This window comes from Notamacropus eugenii, chromosome 3 (assembly GCF_028372415.1).
Source record: "Notamacropus eugenii isolate mMacEug1 chromosome 3, mMacEug1.pri_v2, whole genome shotgun sequence".
In the NCBI taxonomy this organism is placed as follows: Eukaryota; Metazoa; Chordata; class Mammalia; order Diprotodontia; family Macropodidae; genus Notamacropus; species Notamacropus eugenii.
Window position 1 is genome coordinate 10,506,894 of NC_092874.1, and position 22,392 is coordinate 10,529,285.

Here is a 22,392-nt window from a genome sequence, read left to right on the forward strand (position 1 = left end):
GTTGTGAAAACACCCTGCAACCTGACTCCCTGGCTTATAAAACCCAAGCACCAAGGAGCTGGGCCCCTGGGCACAGAGAGCCATGCAGATGGCCTTTCTGTGTGCCCATTTTCTCTTCCATGGAACAAGAAAAAGGAGAGAATCCATTCTAGAAGCGGTCAACACCAATGGCCATCTCTACGACCGCCACCGTCTTCTCTTCTCCCTCTTCTATGCTTCAAGATTGGGCCAGATTAGTTTAGCATCTAATTCATGCAGACACTGAATTAAGGGACATGAAGACCAAACCAATTTTTAAAAGAATTAAGGAAAATTTTAATTTAAACTTATCTCCTCCTTTGTTAGCACCTCTGGTTATTGGATAACTTTTCCTTAAAAAATAAGGGGCAGCCAGGTGGCATAACAGATGGAGCACTGAGCCTAGGGTCAGGAAACCCTGAGTTCAAATCCTGTCTCAGATACTTCTTAGCTGCCATCCTGGCAAGTCACTTAACTGTCTGCCTCAATTTCCTTATCAGTAAAATGATCTGGGGAAGAAAATGGCAAACTCCTCCAGTATCTTTGCCAAGAAAACCCAAAATGGGGTCACAAAGAGTCAGACATGATGCAAACGACGCAACAAAGGATAAAGGGTCAGTCTAGATGTAGTTGTCTTAAATGTCTAGCACCCAGCTTCTTCATGTGCTGTTCACTCCATATGACGAGGTTTCTGATAAATGGGTTTAGGAACATACACTCTCCTGTAAGTTACTCTGCTATCGAGGTCCCTTGCTCGTCAAAATATTTGGGCCAGCTAATTTTGTCACTTTCCAAGGACCTGAATGACTACGGCAGCAGCCTGTGGGCTGGCCTCCTGCTCCCCACTCTGGCCCAATCTCCATTCAACGGGCAAACAGGTCTTCTGAACACTCAGACCATGTCATCCCCAGACCCAATAAGCTTCATGGCCTCAGGATCTAACAGAAAATCTTCCACTTGGTGTCTAAAGCCCTTCTTCACCTGCATCCTCCTCTGTCCTGACTCCCTTCCACATACACTGGTCTTCTGACTCTAGCAGCCCCCCTCATCTTTTCTCCATCCTCATTTCCTCCTCCTGGCTTCCTTTAAGCCTCAGCTAATGTCCCACTTTCTGATCCCCCTTACCACCAGTGCCCTCCCTCTCCTGATTCCCTCCCATTTATCCTGTCAGTATCTTGGTGGTGTGTTTTCTCCCTGATCTGACTGTGAGCTCTTTGAGAGAAGAAGGGATTGTTTACAGCTTTTCTTTATACCCCCAGTGCTTAACATGATGCCTGGCACACAGTAGACAGTAAAGGCTTGCTAACAACTTAAAAATGCACCCCAAACTAAGTTTCAAGGTTCTTTACAAAGGGGACAAAAACTCCACAACTAAACACACTGTGTTCTGAAGCACAATCAAGTGCTAAGGCCCTATCAAGAACCATGCAGGCAACATTTCTAGGTCGAACTTTAGGAAGGCCTCCTCCTGTTGGCATCAAGGCACAAGCAGGCCATGTTACTACTCCTCTCCATTCCAAACATTACAAATTACTGAACATGGAAAGAGTCTGATGATCTGATTCTGGTGTTCATGAATTTAATATAAGGAGCTGTAGTGGCCTTGGCTCCAACTACTTTATAGGGTCCCATGCAATGGTAACTGTTTTGAAGCTAACATTTTCTGGTCTGTAAGGAGTTGCATGATACCACTGATGAGTTGCAGGCACATGCAGAAAATGCTGCATGATACCCTGGGGGAGTCATATTGTCAGTGGGGTGGACATTACTTCTCCTGACACAAAATGCAATCCACCACACCTTCTGAACCTCTAACAACTCTTCACCAAGGTCCCCATCAATTTTCTACAGAACATCTATCTACTCAATGTCCTAGAGAAATGTACTTTGGGTATTAAAATATTAAGAGTCTGACAAACTAAAAAATAAATCAAGCGAAAAAAAGCCACTTGCTTCTGATTAAGGCCAATTTTAGTAGCTTAAGACACTGACAGTGAGAGCAGCCTAGCATACGATAGTTTCTATGAGCTTTACTGTCATTACATCATATTTGGATATTTCGGCCTACACAGGGGCAAGCAAATAAGGGAAAATCTATGTAATTAAAGGTCTTTTGGAAAGTATCAAACCAAATTCAATTTTCCTCCTTCTGGTTTGCAATCAGTCATCTGCCTGATGTTTCAGTTAAATCTAATTATTCATAATTAAATACTAATTCAAAAACACATTACTTACTTTGCCTGACTGCAGCCTCTGTATTCTGGAGTCACATACTTTCTTTACAAATAATAAACTATTAATCTGATTCTTGATAGTGTTGATATCTAAAAGCAAACATAATGAATATACATTAGAGACTAAGTACATGCCATTTATAAATATTTCAAAACGTAAACACTATAATTTAGCAGAAAAAGTTAAAATTTTTTATTTTAATGAAAGGTAAAATTTGAATGACAAAATATGGCATTTTAAACAAATTTATACTTGTTCTGATATCTGTTACCAGTGGGTAACAGTGAAAAGTATTTTCCTCTATTCCAACAGTTCATCTACTTAATTATTATCAAAAAACAAAATGATACATCATGATACATAGCAAGGATCTAACAAATACCATGCATGTCTAATATATGATTATGTAATATATATACTGATGAAGACATTAAAAATTTTAGCAGCATATTAACCCATATCCCACCTACTGCTATGACAAACAAAAATGGCTCATCTTGTGAAGAACAAGAAAAATGGGTACAAACGTAAATAGGGATAACATTCCAGTTTGGCTTCCGCTCTGTATATTCCCACGTGAACAAACCCTCAAGTTTAGGGATTTGGAGCATGTGGGGAGCACATTTACAAACTTTGTTTTGGAAGGAGAGAGCAGCTCCTTTTAGTATTTAGTTAGAAGGGACCACTCCTCCATGGCATATGCACCTGAGTGGGCAATGTGCACTTTTAAGGTACATTTACTTGATGAATTAATGCTAGACGCTAAGTCAGGCCAAAGGGGGCTACAAGAACAGAAAAGTGGGAGATGGCTCCTTTCCTTGAAGGAGGTGACAAGAAGAAATCAGTGCTTGTTCAATGGATGTGCTGTCACTTTCATTAATGTTTCTATCTTTATTAATGAGGTCCCTAGACATTCCCCAGCTGTAAGCTATTTCTTTATTTTTTCCCCAAATTTAAATATCAAAGAGGGCATTTTCCAAATAGGCAAATATCGAAGAGAACTGTATAGGAAACCATGACATACCATTTTATGCTGCTTGTTTTTATAAACATGTATAATAAATTCCATATATTGTATCCAACAAAGCTGTCCTATTTGCTTGTGTTTCTTTCTTACCTTCCTTCTAGCCCAATGGCCTTTTGCTTTTGGGCATCACAACTGCTAGCCCCCTTCTGTGTTGTCTGTGGCTTGGTCATTTAGTCCTGTCCTACTATTTGTGACCCCATGGACCGCAGCACCAGGCCCTTATCTCCAAAGTCTGCCCAAGCTCATGTTCATTGTTTCCATGACACCATCTTTCCATCTCGCCCTCTGCCGTCCCCTTTTCCTTTTGCCTTCAATCTTTCCCAACATAAGGGTCTTTTCCAGTGACTCCCATCTTCTCATTGTGAGCACAAAGTACTTAAGCTTCAGCTTCAGTATTTGACCTTCCAGTGAATAGCCAGAATTCATTTCTTGAAGTTTTGACTGATCTCATCCCCTGGTTGTCCAAGGGACGCTCCAAAGTCTCCAGCACAATTTGAAACCACTGATTCTGTGGCATTCAGCTTTCCATATAGTCCAGCTCTCACAGCAATGATATGCTACTGGAAAAACCACAGCTATGACTATACAGATCTTTGTCAGCAAGGTGGTATTTCTGCTTTTTAGTCTGCTGCCCAGATTTGCCACCACTTTCCTTCCAAGGAGCAAGCATCTTTCAATTCCTGGCTACAATTACCATCTACAGTGATTTCTGAGCCCAAGAATATGAAGTCTGACACAGCCTCCATTTCTTCTTCCTCTATTTTTCAGGAAGTGATGGGACCAAAAGTCATTTCTGATGTTAAACTTCAAGCCAGCTTTCACACTCTCCTTTTTTCACTCTCATCAAGAGCCTTACTTCCTCTTCACTTTGTGCCACCAGAGAGGGGTCATCTGCATATCTGAGCTTTGTTGATATTTCTTCCAGTAACCTTAATCCCAGCTTTTGATTCATCCAGCCTGGCACTGCATATAAGTAAAATAAATAAGGTGGCAATATACAGCCTTGTCATATTCCTTTTCCAATCTTAAACCAATCAGCTGTTCCATGTTTGGTTCTAACAGTTGCTTCCTGACCCATATACAGGTTCCTCAGGAGACAAGTAAGATGATCTGGTCCTCCCATCTCTTTGAGGTCTTGCCACATTTTGTTGTGATTCACATAGGCAAAGGCTTTAGTGTAGTCAACAAAGCAGAAGCAGAATTTTTTTTGGAACTCTCTTGGTTTCTCCATAATCCAGTGAACCTTGGCAATCTGGTCTCTAGTTACTCAGCTCATCAAAAACCAACCTGGTTTTTCTGCTAATCCTTGTTCAGATAATGCTAAAGCCTACCTAATTTGTAAAATCTTAAGTATAAACTTGCTAGAGTACAAAGTGGACACAACTATTCAGTAATTTGAATATTCCTTGGCATTGTCCTTCTTTAGGATTGGGATGTAAAACAGATCTTTTCTCATCCAGTGGCTACTATTGAGATGGTTAGCCCCCGTGAGTCTCCTCAATTGAACTAAGTTAAAATGAATCCACACAGAAATTATGTAGGGTCTGAGGAGCTTGAGTTCATAGCCACTGCCAGGAGGTGAACGACAAGCTCCATCAAAGATCCCCTGGAGACATGGTTAGCCTTTGTATTTGATTAGAGATCTGAAGCCTTGGCACATTGTTTTTCTTTATAATGCTGTTCTTGTAAAAACTTCTCTCGGCTCCATTCACTTCCTGTTGCTATGAGTCACATTCCGTAGGATTTTAAAGTCATCTTACTATTTCTTAGGGAACAATAATATTCCTTTACAATCAATCACATGTGACAATTTGTTCAGTCCTTTTCCAACTGGGGGACACCCTTGGAATTCTAGTTCTTTGCTTTTCTTTTTTTCCCCTAAGTCCTTCTTTCAGGACTAAGAAGTTTGTTTTGCCTGTGACAATTTTTTCTCAACATTATTCTCCCTTTGAACACTCTTTTGTCCTTTCCTGCTTGTTCCTCTGTTGAGTCTGATTCACATATACATTGATGTGTGTGTGTGTGTGTGTGTGTGTGTGTCCAACCCTTCTTTTTTTCAGATAAGAACTTTTTTTTTTAAATCATGGAAACAACTCCTGTGCAGCCATCCCCATCTGGTGTCAGCCACACCAGCCCAGACGAAGCAGCAGGGCTCCTTGACGGACACAGGAGGTGGCATGTGCCAGACAGGTCAAACTCCCACTACTAACTTGACCACCATCTCCCCTCAGATGCTGATGAAGACAGTCCTGAGCCCAGGAACTACAGCAGTAGTAAGACTGAGAGATCAGGACCCTCAGCCGTTGTCCTAGGAAGTCACCCCTGGGAATATGCAGCTTAAAGACTAATGGATCCTGCAGGAGCTGAAGCCCTAGCTACTGAAAACCCAGAAAAGGAAGTTTTGGTCACCAGCATCCCTGGCCATTCATTCATTCATTTCTTCCTAAGACTGAGGTTCATCTTATTTCTATGGATTCAGTTATTTTTTCTATGCTGATAATTCTCAACTCTACTTACTTATCCCTAACCTCTTGGACATCTTGAGCTGGCTGTCCCAAAGACATCTTAAATTCATCATGTCCAAAACTAGTCATAACTCTTCACATCCCAATGACCCCAAACTCCTGGAGTTAACCCAAACCCCACTCAACATCCACTTTCACCAAATTTCTCATTGCCTTCCACCTCAACTCTTCTACCCTAATGTTTCATCTGAAGTCCACCCAGGCCTTCCACTGTGCCCTCTGGAGTGCCTGTTCCATAGGCAATAAATTTTCCTTCATTCCCAATCTGTTCTTCTACTCCTTCAATCTATTAACTCTTACTGAAGCCTGGCTTTTCTCTAATGATACAAACTTCCTGGATACTTTCTCCATTTCAAGTCCACACTGTCCTCCTCTCCTGAATCCCCAGCCCTCTTATTGTATAGCCAATTATGACCAGCTAAGTTTAGCCTTGAATCACTCCTACCATTCATTACCTTTGCTGCTAAATAAAGATGGAGAAAATCATTCAACTGTTCTGACTGCCTGCACTACAAATGTATGCCATGTAGTCTTTCATTTATGCACAAGAGTGAGATTCGTAGGATATCCATTCTGCCTACTTCTTACATCATCTTTCTATACTCTTCTCAGGCATCCCAATTATGAGTAATGTCATCTTTCATTCTCTCCTTCCTCCTTTCTACCTTAATAAATTCTTTTGACATTTTCTTATTTTTTCCCCTTTTTAAAGCCTCAAAAAAGAACCAATTTCTCTTCCCCCCAACGCAGCTTCTGTCTTTGTTATTTACCTCCCTCCATGTCCTTGGAAGACATTATCCTTAGAAGTATTTCTCAAGAAATGTTTCTTTCTTATACTCCAATGAGAATGGCAGCACTGCCTCATCAAACTGTTCCCTTTAATTCTTCTAATGAATGTTCCTTTACAGGTTTCTCTCAAATCTCGTGTTTGTATCTCCAAATTCCGATTGTTCTAGTCTTTTTATTAGAAACAAATACTCAAAAGCCTTCAATTCCATTAAAGGTCCATTGTTTTTCCTGTAGGATTATACTCAGCTTTGCCTCTTAGAAAACTGCATTCCAAGACCTCCTCCTACCGATCACAAAGCTTCCTGACTGCAGCTCACTGGGCTCTGGATTCTTCATAGTTTTTCATTTATAATTTACTGAACTGCAGCTTCCCAGCTTTTTTTTTTTATCATGGTTTTCAGGGAGTCCTACGATTCTTTCCTCTAGAGTTTTTACTTATTTTTTTAAATCTATTGCTTCAGTTCTTCTGAGTATTTATGCAGCGATTGTTTTACCTGCAGTTCCAATTGCAACTATGAGGCCTTTATGAAGGACTTTAACCATCTAGATATCTACAATAATTTTCATATTGGTTAGTCTTTGATTTATTCATTTCTGTAGCTGTAATTTCTGATTTGGGGTTTTGCGCTGGGGTTAAAAGCTGTCGTGCTTCTGGGTGAGGAGATAAGTCCTGATGAGTTTTGTTTTCTCCCTTCCAAGGCTGGATCTCTAAGATGCAGAGATGGGGTTTCAACACCCTCTATGGCATCTCAGATCAGAAAAGAGTCCCTGTATACTTCCATTGTCTCAAGTTGAGTGCTCTAATACCATGTGGGTTGCTGCCAACCATACTTTGGGGTTTCGAAGGTCTCCACTATGGGTTTCTGATGCCACCAGGGAATTTTGATAAGTCTCTGGGGCTTTCTCAGGAGAGCTGTCTGTTGTTGCTACCTTCAGATAGAGCCTTTCAAGCTACACATATCTCTGGTCTTCTGGTCACAGCAGGAGGCTGCCCGTATGAACGATATCCCTCCTTCTATTGCCTGCCAACTGCTGGAGTATAGAAGATGGGGAATAGCTGTTGTTCAGGCAGTCAATGAGACCAGAGCTGGAAGTCTCCCTGTCCCCTTCACCTGTGTGCCCGAGCAGACTGCTGTTGATACCTGAAAGTCCAAGGGTAGCCCCCTGACATTTGCCTTTCCCTGTTCCTCCATGTTACACAAAGAGATATGGAGCCACTGTTGCTTGGAGTTTTAGGGTCATCCCAAAAGTCAAAGAAAGGTTCTATCACTAGCCAGTCTGACTTCCTTCTCCAGATTAATTTGCTTGATAAAGCATGATCTGATACAGTCAAGGAGTTTCACTAGTTAATCACAACAAAGCTGTCTTCTCTATCACAGCACATGTACATGTGGCTGTGGCAGGCAGTACTACGGACTACTGATCATTAATGAACAGGTTCTGGAATATGCCACTGATTTTCACACAAAGAGAAACAGAGGTGTGAGGATGGCTGCATGTACCCAACAACATCCCTAACACTTGGTGTAGGATACTTCCTAAAACAAGTGCATGCTTGATTTTGAAGACAAGAATGATGAGGGAATCCAAAAGTCTAATATTCAGGCACTAGTTTCTCCATACTTACCATCACCCGCGGTATCCAGGGATCGAAGATACTGCAACTCTTCAACAGCCTTATCCCTGACTGCTTCGAGCTCACCCACGTTGTCACTTAATTTAATAATGTTCATAAAGGCCTCATAGTTGCAATTGGAATCACGGATCTATGGGACAAAAATCTGAAAATTTAGGAGGCCAATTCATGAGTTAAGAAAAAATGTGTTTCTATACAAATGCTTAACCTATTCTTCTCCAAATGGACTAAGTTTCATTTTTAATACACCTTGATCAGTCACAAAGAACTTAAAAAAATTATTTGAAATGCACTAAATAAAGAAAAAAAGGAAACTCCAAATATTTTGAATATAGCCAACTCTTCAAGTTAAATAATTTTAGATAATTTTAAGAAAGTGCAACAAAACAGAAAGTCATTTGGGAAATTGGAACGATGATTTTAGCAGTCTTTGGCAAGGATGGCTGGGGGTAAAGAGAATAGAATGTTGGACTTAAGAGTCTAAAAGACCTCAGTTCAAAAGCTGCAGGACCCCTAGCTTGCTGGGTGAGTCTGGCTAAGTCACATCATCTCTGCTTGCCTCTGTTGCCTCCTCTCCCAATTGTGAGAATCCCCCAAGAGCCTGCATGAGAGTGCTATGATTATTCCTGCAGTAGAAGCAGTGGTGATTCACAAACAAACTTGCCTTATGCTAATCTGGTACCACTCCACTGAGTTCCAAAGGCCAAATGAACCCCAAACCCTCTCAGAACTGACATTCATTCTACTGGCCTCACAGAAATCTCAAAACTGTAAGATTCAGCAAGGACAGTGACTAAGACTATCCAAGGCAGCAGCGCCTGGTTTATTGGAGAAGGTCAGAACCCAGGATGGAGGCCTGAACAATCAGAACTATGCCCCTTGGGGACCCCTCTCAAAATGAACACAAATGGCCAGGCCCAAGGGAGGATGGGGAAAACAATGCACCCTCCACCCAGGAGACCACCTGAAAAGCCAGCTAGTCCTCAAGCCTCAGGGCATGTCTGTAAAGGGCAACACCAAACGCAAGAGGGCAGTTTCACTGGATACCATGTGATAGGGATGGGGGTGGGAGGCAATGGCCAATATTATAAGTGAGGAAAAGCGGGAAACAAAGGTTTTGGAGAACAAACAGGAATGTGGAGAACATGTTGAAAGGGGCTTCTAACACCATCCTCATCAAGCACATCCCAACTTGGATTCTTTGAATGGCCAGCCCTTCTAATGTGAATGAGGAGAGGAATGAGTAGCTCTGTGCTCAGTTACTGAATATGTTTGTGAAGAGTCTAACAACACAAGATCACTCTTAGCTCCTCTGTCATGGGTGGGCTGAGCTTGTTCAGGTTACTTATTAGTTCAAACTGAGTGATTCTGTAGTAAGGACAGCTAAACACTTTCCCCAGATATTAAAGTGTTTAAAAAGTTTTCAGTGACAAATATTGAAGCCTCTCTGGTGAGTTTCTTTGTAAATATTTTAAAGAACATTATAATTTTTACCATTACTTATGTATAGTAACAGTGAGTCATGCCACAACAATCTCAGCATTGTTTGAGGGTTTTATTTGTCTTAGAGGAAGAATGTAGAGTCAGTGAAAACAGGTAATAGGAATGCCATGAAAACCTAAGAAAAGGGCATGAGGGAGGGTGAGGCACTCGTCCAGTCTGAATATGAACCAAGACAAACTCTGGAGAAGTACCCATTCCAGACAACCTCAGCAAGGATCCTTGGCTTCTCAGTGGCCTTGCCACTCTATGCCACACTGTGCCCAGCCAGTCATGCGTTCATTATCCCCAAAGCTCTCAGCATGAGGAATGCTCATCCCAGAAATGCCTGTTGGTAAAAAAGGCATGAATGGGCAAAGTCAAGCTCCCTCCTCCTAGCCATCACAAATGGCCTGAAAAATGAAACAGAGGGACCAAGTTTCATGAGCCATTAATCAGCAGGAGTGAAGCAGGGAGGGCAGAGACCCCTGAGGAGCCAATTGGGCAGATGTGATGCCAGGTGCAAGAGGGAGACTTCCCCAAGTATGGGAAAGCACTCTGGAAAGACACAGCACGTGCCATTTCTTACTGGTATACATGTTTCCAATCCAATCTATGGGGACTTTTGCTAGGGTTCTTTCTTGCTTAGGAGTACAGACCTGATTTCAGAATAGAAGGCACAGAAAAAAAATGGCATCCCTTCTGATAATCACCATACCAAGAATGATCGATTATAAGAACATCTTCTCCAGTAAGCGGCGCTGGTGTGGTAAGCTATTTAGTTGCCTATGCTGTTAGTCTTTTCAAGTAACTGTTTCCAGCACACAATATAGACTTCAATGACCCATACCATTATAGGCAATTAGATGACATACAAAATTTGGGTGCTACCATTACTGAGAAATAAATATGGTCACATAGGGTAGAGGAATTAAGCTTTAGGACTGGAAGGTCCTTTCAAGGTAACCTAATGCTGCCACATCACTTTAGAAACAAGTAACAGAGGAATATAGGAGAATCAGTGACTGGCCTAAGATCACCATGAAGGTGAGAGGAAGGAGGAACCTGAATCCAAACTCAGTAACTGCAAGTTCAGCCCACACATTCAACACACAGTAAGGGCCACAGGTCAGACAACCTGGTGCCTTGGCAGTTCCTCAGCAGCTCTCAGAGGCACGCCATCAACTGAAGAAAAGGGGTTGCAATTTGTGCCAGAGGAGCAATGGCCCCAAAAAGTGAATTCAAAGCGTGGGGCAGCCCTTTAGGATGATCTGCTCAGCCCATGAGGAAGGGTTAAGCAGTCCTTCACGCACTGCATGTCCACAACACTCTCTAAGAGGAAAGTCTAACCATCACAACTGACCCAACATGGAAGGACTTGCCTTGAGTGGGAAAACTGAAGAGAAAGGCCTTGTTCAGGGAAGAAAGAGATTACATGAGCTCTGAGGCCCCCCAGTATGTGTAAAATCATTACCAAATCCATACATTTTGGCAGTCACATGTAAAGCTATCATCTTTAAAAAGGCAATTTTTTTGCAGTCTCACTTGTTATGACTAAATCATGTCTATTTAAATAAGCAACCACCAAATTTTGAATTATGTTTTTAACACATTAGGTTGAAGTTTAAAAAAAACTTAAAGCCCTTACCATCCATATGACATACTGATTAATATAATCAGGATCACTGAGTTGATTTATTAATGGAAGAAGAACTCCACGTGCAAGGATTTCCTGAAAACAAACAAACACACATAAATCCCTCCTACTTTTTGTTTGTACAATATATTTATTAACAATTCTTTCTTCCAGGAACTCAAAAACTGCTCCACAAAGGATCAAACACTGTAAAACTTTCAAGTAGTGAGCAAGAAAGGCTTTCAGAAACATTAGCATGGATTCTACCAAGTGACAATCTTGCTTGGATGGGCTCCCCACCAAGCTCCCTGGATGCAAACCCTGCCTCCCAGGAAGACTTTCCTGAACATGTCCTCCCAGCAATGCTTACGGTCTACACCAATGGTTCTCCAAATGTGATCCAGGGAACTCATCAAGGATCCAAGACCTTTCCAGTGGGCTCATGAGGTCAAAATTATTTTCAAGACAGTACTAAAATGTTTTCATATTTAATATAGTAAAAATAGTAGATAAAGCCCATGTTTTTGTATTTAATACAGTAAATATAGTGAATAAAATCCACATGAACAAAAGTTCTTTGGGGAGAAGGCTCAATTTTTTCAAGTACAAAGGGGTCCTCTGCAAAATGCTGGTCTACACCAATCACATGCCACTCTAAATACTGCCTTCTCCTATTTCTCAGTAAGTTCTAGGAGGACAGAGACAACGTCATCACCTCATCTGTGAACTCAGAGCAAAAAGCATGGCCAGCACTCAGAATCAACGGCACTCGGGCCACTAACTGCTAGATGAATGAAAGAAGTAGAAGGAACGAGACTCAGCTTTTCTTCTCCCTCTGTCCAAGTTCTGGAGAGAGGCCCCGAGCCCAACAAAGAGGAACAACACAGTGATGAGGCCTTCACAGACTTCTGTCAGCTCTCTATGAACAGCAGGACACAAAGGACTCCTCATGATCTACTGTGACAGTAAGGTAGAGGAAGAGGAGCTTGGGAGATATTGCCTGTGAAAACCAAGCAAGTAGCAGCACACAAACCCTCATCCTCAGCGTGTGGGAAAGATAAGGACCACCGCAATACCGGTGACAATGGAAACAAATGGGGCCGCGTTCCATTCTGGGCGTCCCCTCTGAGAAAAAATACCATGAAAGAAAAGCTATGCTGAGGAGAGAGGAACTAAAGCAGTGGGGGTGGGAGACAGCAGGTCACAGAAGGATTGGTGGAGGGAGCTGTAGATGCGCAGCTTGGGGAAGACTGTCTTGGAATACCTGCTTGTCTTTAGGGGCAGAACCAGAAACAACACACAAAAATGAGAGATGGGGATGTCAGTCTGCTGTTTGTAAACCGTCCCAACAACGATATCTGTGCTCAGCTGGGCAGAAGCGCCATGGTAGGGGATAGGTGCCCTGTGACCCTTCCCTGGGAGGGAAGAAGCCAGTCACTGCCAACTGGGAAGGGCCTGCATACAGACCCCACAGATGTGCTGCTGTTGGTCACAGTCTCTATGATGGGCTTTTCCCATCATTGTTTCTTTTTCAATTGGCAGGATTTAATCAGAGACAGAGCAAAGAAATGACTGTGAAGACAGATGTTAATAAGGTTTTTTAAAAAGCAAAGGCTGGAGGACTCCTTATCAGGAAGCTCTAAGGGGATATTCCTTAGTCTCAAGGGCTGGGTTGCTAGAGCATCACCCCCTCAAGGGCTGAGATGGCTTCCTTGCACACAGCAAGCACTTAATAAATGCTTACTGATCAACTAACTGAAAGTGGGCTCAAAATCTCTGGCTTAGTCTTTTTTCTGTTCCGTAGGCTCATTTCCTAAATGTATTAGATGTCAGGAGCGTCTTCGAAGTTTGTGTGAAGTAAAGGCCTCAGGTGTTTTCCCTGGACTTTACACCAACGCCTCCAGGCACAGCCAAAGAAAAGTGGACATCTATTTCTGGATTTTCCTGAGCCTCCAGAGTCAAAGTTGGCCACTCTCTCCAATTACACCTAGGGGAGTTAACAGAACTTGAGGATAAGCGGTAGAGGCCCCAAGCAGAGGCTGACTCTCATTCTTAAGGGCCTGGGTCTTCCAATACCTTCTTGCAATGACTCTGTCCCCTTCATCTTCCCCTCATCCCCCACTATATCTACCTCGCTATTTTCATTCTCCAGTGGAAGAGGAGGAAAACTTGGGGGACCATCTGGGTCTGAAGCATCACTAGCTCTCCTTTCTTTACACTCTAAGAAAGAGTCTTAAGTCTCCTTACTACACATAGAAGAGTTCACTCAATATTACAGAAGAGGTCACTAAGACTACGCCACAGCAGCGAGGTAACTTAGCACAGCAACTTTCCTTCAGACATGGAGTCATCCTCAATGGGAGAAACCTCTGTATGAAATGCAGAGAAAGGATTGGCAACATGACTGAAAGGTTCTATTAACATTCATACCATGTACCAGGCACTGTACTAAACTCTGGGGATACCTAACCTGAAGGAGCTGACAATCTAACTGTGAAGACAACACACAAATAGCTGTACAAGTAAGATCAACTCGAGCCTGGCATGCGGGAAGAGGGCTGGGTAAACCTCTGTTCATTGCTGTGCTCTCTTCTCTGAAGTCATTTTCAAGATTTCATGATTGTTTCCTGAGGGCTACTACGGGGATCTGGGGACCTCACTACATGTAAAAAGGTACAATCTCAAGCGCAATTTCATTTTTGTATGTGGCACTGTAAGGCACACCCAACACACTGGCCACACCAATGATGATGACAATGATGACAATGACAGGAAATTTTACTTGGGAAGTGGAGAAACAAGTCCACTTATCTGCTCTTGGGAAAACTTTACCTTGGAACATAAAAATACAAACATTTTATCCTTTAAAGAACTCTAAGAAGCTCTGCTGATTTACCAGTTTTTCTAAAGGAAAGAAGGTCACACAGTTCTAGATACGAATAAAAATTCTCTAATCTGGAAAGTAACTTGGAAGTATGTAACAAAAGTTATAAAAATATTCCTAATTGTTAATTCCACCCTTGGGAATATATTCCAATGAAATAATACAAAAGATTAAAAAAATGTGTAAAAAGATGTTCCACAGTAGTGTCATTTATGCCAAAAAATTGGAAATCATTCAAATGCTCTCTAAAGCACACACTTACTTATACTATCTGTATAAATATATCTGTATAAATATCTGGGAAATAAGCTGATATACATAAAGTAGAGCGCAAACTTAAATTAAAAGCAGAAGGAAACAGTAATGTGAACGCTGATGACGAGCAAGTACAATTACACACATATGTACACGTGTGCCTATACATACGTATGTCCACACATGGAGACAACTATAGGAGAGAAACAATGATGTGCAATCTTCCCTGCGCTCTGGTTAGGGCAAAGCTAGCAATCCCAATAAGGAGCTGGGAGAATTCAAGCCAATGATCTGAGAGCCAAGGGCAGACACCCAGAAGTCTTCTCTGCACAGGAACTCAATTCTGCTGCAAAATCTCTGATGGAGGAAGAAGCCTGATGGCGTAAAGACAGACTGAGGTGTAAAAAGCAACACTGAAGGAAGTTCTGATGAAAGTCAAATGTGGGAGAAACAATCAGTGTGGTGGATGAGCACAAGAACCACGGCCAGAAGCTCAGTTTTCAGTCAACATGGCATGTCTCTGGGGCTGCCCTTGTACCCTTCCTAGGTAAGTAATGAGCAATGGTTTGTCCACTGGCCTCAATGATCCCCATGAAAGGAAGGCCTGGCTCCTCACAGTCACCCTGGGCATCCCTTGGCTCTGATCAGAACAATGCATTCGGGTGTGGGCACAGATTAAGAAGTACATTAACACACCTGAGTATCAGAGGAAGGCCACCAGGATGGCAAAGAGACATGTCCAAGACCTATCACCATCCCTAAAGGAAGGGGGGCTGCGAAGCTTGCAGAAGAGAAGCCTGAGAAGGAACACCAGCTTCAAAGATGTGAAGGGCCAGCATGTCAGAGATTCTGCAGTTTGGGGCCCGAAGGCAGAGAAAAAGGAAACGGGGACAAGGGAGAGGGGGAGTTAAAAAGAGGCCAGGGTACATCTGATGCCATGTCAAGCGTTCCCACAATGAGAGCTGTCCCAGAGAAGAAGTGGCTGCCTTCAGATGGGCTGTTTGCCCTCTGTGGATATCTTCAAGTGAAAGGTGGACACTGGGAAGTTCTACAGCAGTGGGGACTCATTCCTGTGGGAGTGGATTGGAAAACTTCTGATGTCCCGAGTTCTATGATTTTGCGATTCTTTTGATGTCGTGAAATGATATCCCTGGAATCTTCATATTAATATCATGTGACTATATGGTCATGCAAAGGTAATGATTACTGTCCTTTCCTATGCTATCTCCAAAGCCAGGGGAGAACACAAAGCCAGCTTCCTTCCATGTACCCATTCAGCCTTCTGCTTACCCTGACAAAGTATCGCATGATCTTGTTCTGGAAGTCTCCAGGAGGTAGCAACAAATACAGTAAAACCTCACACAGATCTCTAAGGAATCCTAGAAGGCAAAGAAAAAACAATCAGTCACAGCACTGCATAAACAAACAGAGCTCCCAAGTCCCACAACTCTTACTGGTGGAAAATGTGTGGTCCAAAGCAGGAAACTTTCCCTGTAGGACAGACATCCATCCCCAGGCCAATGTAAATGGCCTCTTTCTGATTATTTTCCTATTTATCACTGCTTCAGTCTCTTTCTGCCCTTAAAACTAATTCTGTGAGTGCTCCTTACATACTGAACATTCCTGAGATATCTTCTCTCACAAGAATACCTCCGCAGTTCTCTAACTGTAACAGCTTGTGACTTTGGTGACAAGCACATACCAGCACAGAGCCACCAAGTATACACTTCTCCACTGTTCTCCAGATAAGATACTGTGCATTAATCATCCTGGGACAAGTTGAATTCTTTAGTTTTAACCACACATCCACTGAATGCTATATAGTTTAAATTTTGAAAGACTTTGTTTTCTCCCAAAGAAAGTTCAAATCCTTGACTATCTGTCTTCTTGGATCACAATGTAATAACATAATGAACACAAACAATTATCAGTCTTTACAATGTGGGAAGAACATGAAGGAAATTTTAAGAAAAAGCTACAAACTATACTCTAAAGAAATCCTGGAAAAGTTTTAGTTCATTTCTTTCTATTCCTTTTCAGTGAATAATCACAAAGGAAAACACTAGTTTCATGCGCTTCTTCTGTGTTGAAAAGAAAGCACTTTACACCACAGGGCTGCTCTCTGGCCTCAGTTTCCTGACTCTGGGGCCAGAAGAAGATGCCTGTAAGTTTCTTCTCACAGAGCCAGAGCTGAATGGTAATAGCACCAAATCCAATTTCCTTCATTATGGGTTCCACAGAAAGAGCAAATTCCACGTCAAAATTCCTTTGTTAAAACCTGAGTAAAAAAGTTTTTAGGAGAGTTTTACTTGCAATAGCATATAGCCCACATTCAAACAGCATTTCACTATACTACTCCAGTCAAAACCTTTAGGAAAAAATAAAAGGCTCAAGCTGCCTCAGCGATATTTTCAGTCCTACTTTTAAATCAGTGTGTTTGGGCACAAAAATTATTTTTACAAACCAAGGTCCATTTAAATAGAAATTTATTAAAAGAAAAAAAGTAAAAAGGCAATCAAATTAATTTGCAGTTTACAATGAAAACAATAATGAGTTTTAAGCCTGCCTAAAAGTTCAGCTCTCTACCCAATGTGTCATGCTGCCTAATAGGAAACTTAGAGGTGTTTAACCTCATATCCTGAAAACAAATTGTATTAACCATTTCCCAAAGTATAAAAATTTAAAAAAAAAGTAATACTTCCAAATCCTAGTTAAAGTAATCAATAATTCTAATATCTGGGAGAAAGAAAAGTATGATGCTGTTTCTTCTTCCACATGGGTCAGTTACAGTCACAGGACAGCAAGGGTAATTAAAACCCATGGGTGATCTCTAAACTCAATTTCCAATCCTGCTGGAAACTGCTAAGTCCACAAGTCCTCTTACAGAGGCTGAGCAGAGAACTGAGACCTTCTGGCTTTCTCTCTCCTCTGCCAGGATACCAACAAGGAGGCAAATGGCAAAAAAGGCAGCATCCAGAGGGAAGAAAGAGACCTGGGGAACCGTTCAAAAACAGCCTAAGACCCTGAAAAACCAAAAGTAAACCTTCTAGAACTGCTTGAAGCAATCGCTGACTTTCAGGGAATCTCACCACCATGGGAGCAAGCCCAGGGAAGGTGGGCAACCAGTCTGGCACAGACCCCGCCACTGAACCAAGGTTCTTAGATCACTCCATTCCTTATAGTTGTGTAACAAGCACCACTGCCCCCAACCCCAACTCTTATCTAGAAAGAGGGCTACTGCCCCATTTTTATGGAAGAAAGAGGAGATTCCTGCAAGATTTGATTACTTTTCCAACATGATGCATAAGATGAAAATACGCATGTAGTCAACGATCTATCTTATCTATGCTACCTTCTAGAGGCAAGAGCTCTTTCTCAAGCACATACCCTCAGGGTGTCGCAATGACCAGAGGGCTGCCTCACTCCCTGGTGTGAATCCAGCTGCTTCTTTCACTTGGGAGCTGTATCACCACAGGTGAGTCATTGCTCCTTTGGGCTAGGCCACAGAAGGAGGGTTCAGACTAGATAAGCTCTAAGGTCCTCCAAGGGCCAGAGATGTCCTTCAGCTTTAATACTAGCTCTGTATTTTCCACCTTTCTAGCTAACTCTTCTTAATACAACTTAACCTCAGGCCACCACCCTCAGCAGGGTTATAAGAAGGAGAAAAGAAAACCTTCTTCTTCTCTGGGAGAGGTACAGACTAGATCACGACAGGTGTCCTTCTCCATCTCAACTTCAACTTCAAAGAAGGTCTCTACAAGGTCTTCTGCCGAACCTGTAGAAAGGAAATAGAATTGGGAGGGCTGAAATATGAAGGAGGAGAGCCATTTCCAATGACCACTCCTGGCTGGAGGACAAGCACTACCTTTTGCCTGCTCATCCTTTTCTGTGATCTTCTGCTGGGCTTTCCTGAACACTCGCAAATGGGTACCAAAATCATCCACAATGCGTGTGGTGAAATATGGCTGCCAGTCTATCTCTTTGGACCTAAGGACAAAAACATTAGAGAATGCAGGCATTACCAACACTACACTTTGGATTAAGCAACAGAAATGTTATTCCAAAGACTGTGGACAGAAGAGAGGCTAGAATGACCTAAAAAAAGATGAGTGAAATACACCCATGCTGAGACTGATTTCTGAGCTTTTATTTTTTGGGGGGTGAGGGATGTTTCCTTGTTATTGTTATTTCACTTTAATTTGTGACCAATGCAATTATTATTTTCATATACTTCTTATGAGTCCTGTGGTAGCTACAGGAACAAGTCAACCATTCGGATAGAATCAGAACAAAGGAGGTCGTGGGAGGACATTAGAAAATGCCTTAGGACTGATTCCTAAGTCAAAACTACTTCACTATATGTCCTCTAACAAAATAACATACAGGTTTCTCCAGTATAAGACATCAAATAAAAAAGAAATCTTGAGACTGTTAAAATAAGTGACAGCTTTCTTTTTTTGTCTGCTATAAATTTGCATTTGTTTGTGGAAAAACCAGTCTGGTCACAGGCATTCTTTTTTTGTTTTTTGTTTAATCTTCATGGGGAACTCCACGATGTGGAAAACTCTGTACCTGCAAGAGGCCTGAGGCACCTAACAGAAGCCAAGTGATTCGTCTGTGGTCACACAAGGAAAGGTCAGAGACAAAACTTAAACCTGGGCCAACATGATTCCAAAGACCTTACGATGGCCTCTCACAGGCATGAACTCAGGGGGAAAAATGCCAAATGCCCAGTGTCTGCTAGACGAAATCAAAGGAGCACTGTCACAGCTGCCCTAGTCAGTCCATGATCCCAAAACAACTTGCATTTGTCTCCGCAATTAATTCTAGGACGATGAAAAAGAATCACTTTCTCAATAATATTTAGCTTAAATTAAGTCAATCAATAGACGTTTACTAATATCAAAAACTATTTAGGGTTAGGGACACACAAATAAATGATGAAAAGGCAATAACTGGACAATCTACTAGATGGGTGGCAGGAGAAGGGGCACCACATGGAAACAGACTAGACTGGAATGAACATCAGAGGACCCAGCTCTGCATTCAGGCTTTATTTCTTACTATCTCTGGACCAAGGGCTGGTTTTTGCATAAGAAAAATCTGAGTAGGACTAAAAACTAAGTCTCTTCCAGTGCTAAGGTCTATGAGCCTATGAAACTCAGGTCAACAAAGGATTCTTGCATAATCCACTTGATCAACAATTAAATAATGATGGCACCAGCTCCTGCCATCTGCCCTGCTTCTTTAAGTGCGAATTTTTAAGTAGAAGAAGGGGGAAAAAGAAGTAACGGGAGGAACCGGATTCTAGCAGAGGGTACTGAGAGCCAGCCCAAGCTCCAAGTCTGGGCTTATCTTAGCAAGTCATGACAGGAGGAGATGTGCGAAAAGACATGGGAATCACCAAGTCCTTTACTGGAAGGAGGACAGGGAACTCTGGCTGTCCCTGGCTTCAAGAAAACCCACAAAACTATAATTAACTCAATTTATAATTTACCTAGAAGCTAGCATTAGCAAAAATGAGTAAACCAGTAAAAGTTCATGGCATTACAGTAAATTCAAATATTTAAATGAAGCATTATCAACATGTGAGAATATTAACATATCATTGGAAGCTGGTGGAGAGAAGAAACTAGTGGCAGAGAGTCCCAAAGGAGACAATCAGACAGTAGGGAATTGGATCAATCTGTGGCCAGAAGTTTCAATGGTGCTTATGAGGTCTGTAAAAGTCCTGACACACCAAATCTTATCTAATTCTTACAACTATCCTCCAAAACAAGACCTATAAATCCTTCTCTCCTATGGCTTATAAAACATCCCTCAACTTACATATGTGAAAGGAAGACCTCTGAAAATGTCCAGCCTTAACATAGGTCATCAACTTGAAAATAATGAACTGTCTCCTCCAAGCCAGAGACTGGCAGAAGCCTCCTTTAGTAATCACCATAGAAATGATTTTCAAATGTATCCATATTTATCAGTTTTATAAACATAAGTATGCTATTTAGAAATAGTGTATTATAGTCCTTGAAAGGTTTATTGTAACAGATTCTGAAGAGAATACCAAACCATGAATCTAGTACCATCTGTTCTCCACTCCCTAGTATTTTATTTCATTTGTTGATTTTTAAGCCCATGCTGATAACTTCCAATATAATGTATGTTAAGCATAGGCCAATTCATGGGAGTTTATGACCAAAAGTTATAAAGAATGAAAACGTAGAAGCATTAAGGTCATACCAAAGACTGAGATTATTAGCCAAAAAATGCCATTTCTGCTGACTACATATGAATGCCTGTAACGGGGAGATTCAGAAGAGGGGTGGTATTTCACACAGCCACTCAAAGGGCCTATGTCCAGCCATCACTAAACTAGGGAAAGAGCAAAGCCAAGGCCTGCTTCCAAAGCTATGTGCCATATTAAGACCCAAGTACAATTTTCAGCAGACATGTGGCCCAAGTTACTGTTCAGAGTCTACCTGCCCAACAACCTTCTGATGTGACGGTCTTATATCCTGCTCACAATACTGTACAGGGGAGAAGGTATCCATCCCTAGAACTTCATCTAAGTTTCATGGTAGAGTGGGAGTAAAGAAGAACTGGATTCAGGTCTTCCCATGTAACTCTCTACAATGTCAATGGCAGGAGAGGTAGCAATCTCCATGGAGCAAGCAAAGTCCCACACTGGGAGTTCCACACCTGGATGAACTCATCTTCACAGGCCCAAGACGGTGAAGGCATGATTAGAGGGTAGGTGCCCACAGAGCTAAAGCTGCCTGATGACTTATGAAGAAATTATGGAGGCGATTCCTATGTTTAACATCTTACAATTCAGCTCCAGACCTCTCCATACCCGAGACTGCTTCTCCAAAATTCCTAATGAGCTCTCAGCCTTTTCTCTATCGGCCTTCCCCTTGACCTCCGTTGCCATGACCACCCTTCCACTCTTCCCTCTAGCTTTTCTGCTCCCTTTCTCCTGGTCTATTTTCATTCTTCTTCAGTCTCCTTTGCTCCAGCTCTTACCCTCCAGGCATCCCTCAGGGTTCTGTCCTGGATTCTCTTCTCTACTCTTGTCCCCCTATACCACTACCTCCATGACAGACTTAGTGACCATCTCTATGCTGATGATTCTCAAATCTACCTGTCCTGCCCCAACCTTTTTACTTACCTCCAATCTCACATCTTCAATTGAATGAACGTCCAGTAAACATGTTAAACTCATTATGTCCAAGGCAGAACTTTATCTCTCCCTCAAGCCTCCCCCTCTTTCCTTCTTATTCCTCTATAAGGCAACACTATCCTCTCAGGTCCCTCAGGCACACAACCAAGGAGTCAACCTAGATGGCTCACTATCACCCTCCAAGTCCAGGGTGTCTACAACACCCCTCAAATAGGCCTCATTCTCTCCTCTGACACCTTCCCCAACCTGGTGCAGACCCTCACCACCTCATGCCTGGACCACCGCAGTAGACTGCTTTGCCAAGTCTGCTGGCCTCCAGTCTTTCCCCACTCATGTCTGTCCTCTATTCAGTCATCAAAATGATTTTCCTAAAGCTCAGATCTAACCAGGTCACCCCCCACTATTGAATAAACTTCAGTGGCTCTCTCTTGCTTTCAGATTCAAAAATATAACCCTCTATTTGGCACACAAAGACCTTCATAACCTGGCCCCCTCTTACCTCTCCAGTCTTCTCCTCCTTCGTTCTCCCAAGACATTACTCTTCCAGTCAGCGACTAGTCTCCTGGCTGTTCTACAAACAAGACACTCCTTCTCTTAGCACTGGGAATCCTCCCTAGCCATCCCCTATGGCTAAAACTCTTACCCTCCTCCACTCCAACTACTGACCTCCCTGGCTTCCTTTAAGTCCCCACTAAAATCACATCTTTTTTGGAAGCTTTCCTCAACCG

At 42.2% G+C, this 22,392-nt stretch overlaps 1 protein-coding gene across 4 annotated transcripts in view; it reads right to left on the minus strand.

Annotated features, from left to right (window-relative positions):
* SNX13 (sorting nexin 13) overlaps positions 1-22,392 on the minus strand; it is a 122,735-nt gene that overhangs the window by 49,805 nt on the left and 50,538 nt on the right. For all 4 annotated transcript variants that reach the window (XR_011976501.1, XM_072650837.1, XM_072650838.1 and 1 more), the window contains exons 6-11: positions 18,350-18,471; positions 18,158-18,259; positions 15,775-15,863; positions 11,358-11,441; positions 8,222-8,360; positions 2,254-2,342 (exon numbers count right to left, since the gene is read on the minus strand). Coding sequence is in view for 3 of the 4 variants with exons in the window: in XM_072650837.1 (XP_072506938.1) it covers positions 2,254-2,342; positions 8,222-8,360; positions 11,358-11,441; positions 15,775-15,863; positions 18,158-18,259; positions 18,350-18,471 (625 nt within the window). In the remaining variant the exon portion in view is untranslated. The remainder of the gene's footprint in view (positions 1-2,253; positions 2,343-8,221; positions 8,361-11,357; positions 11,442-15,774; positions 15,864-18,157; positions 18,260-18,349; positions 18,472-22,392) is intronic.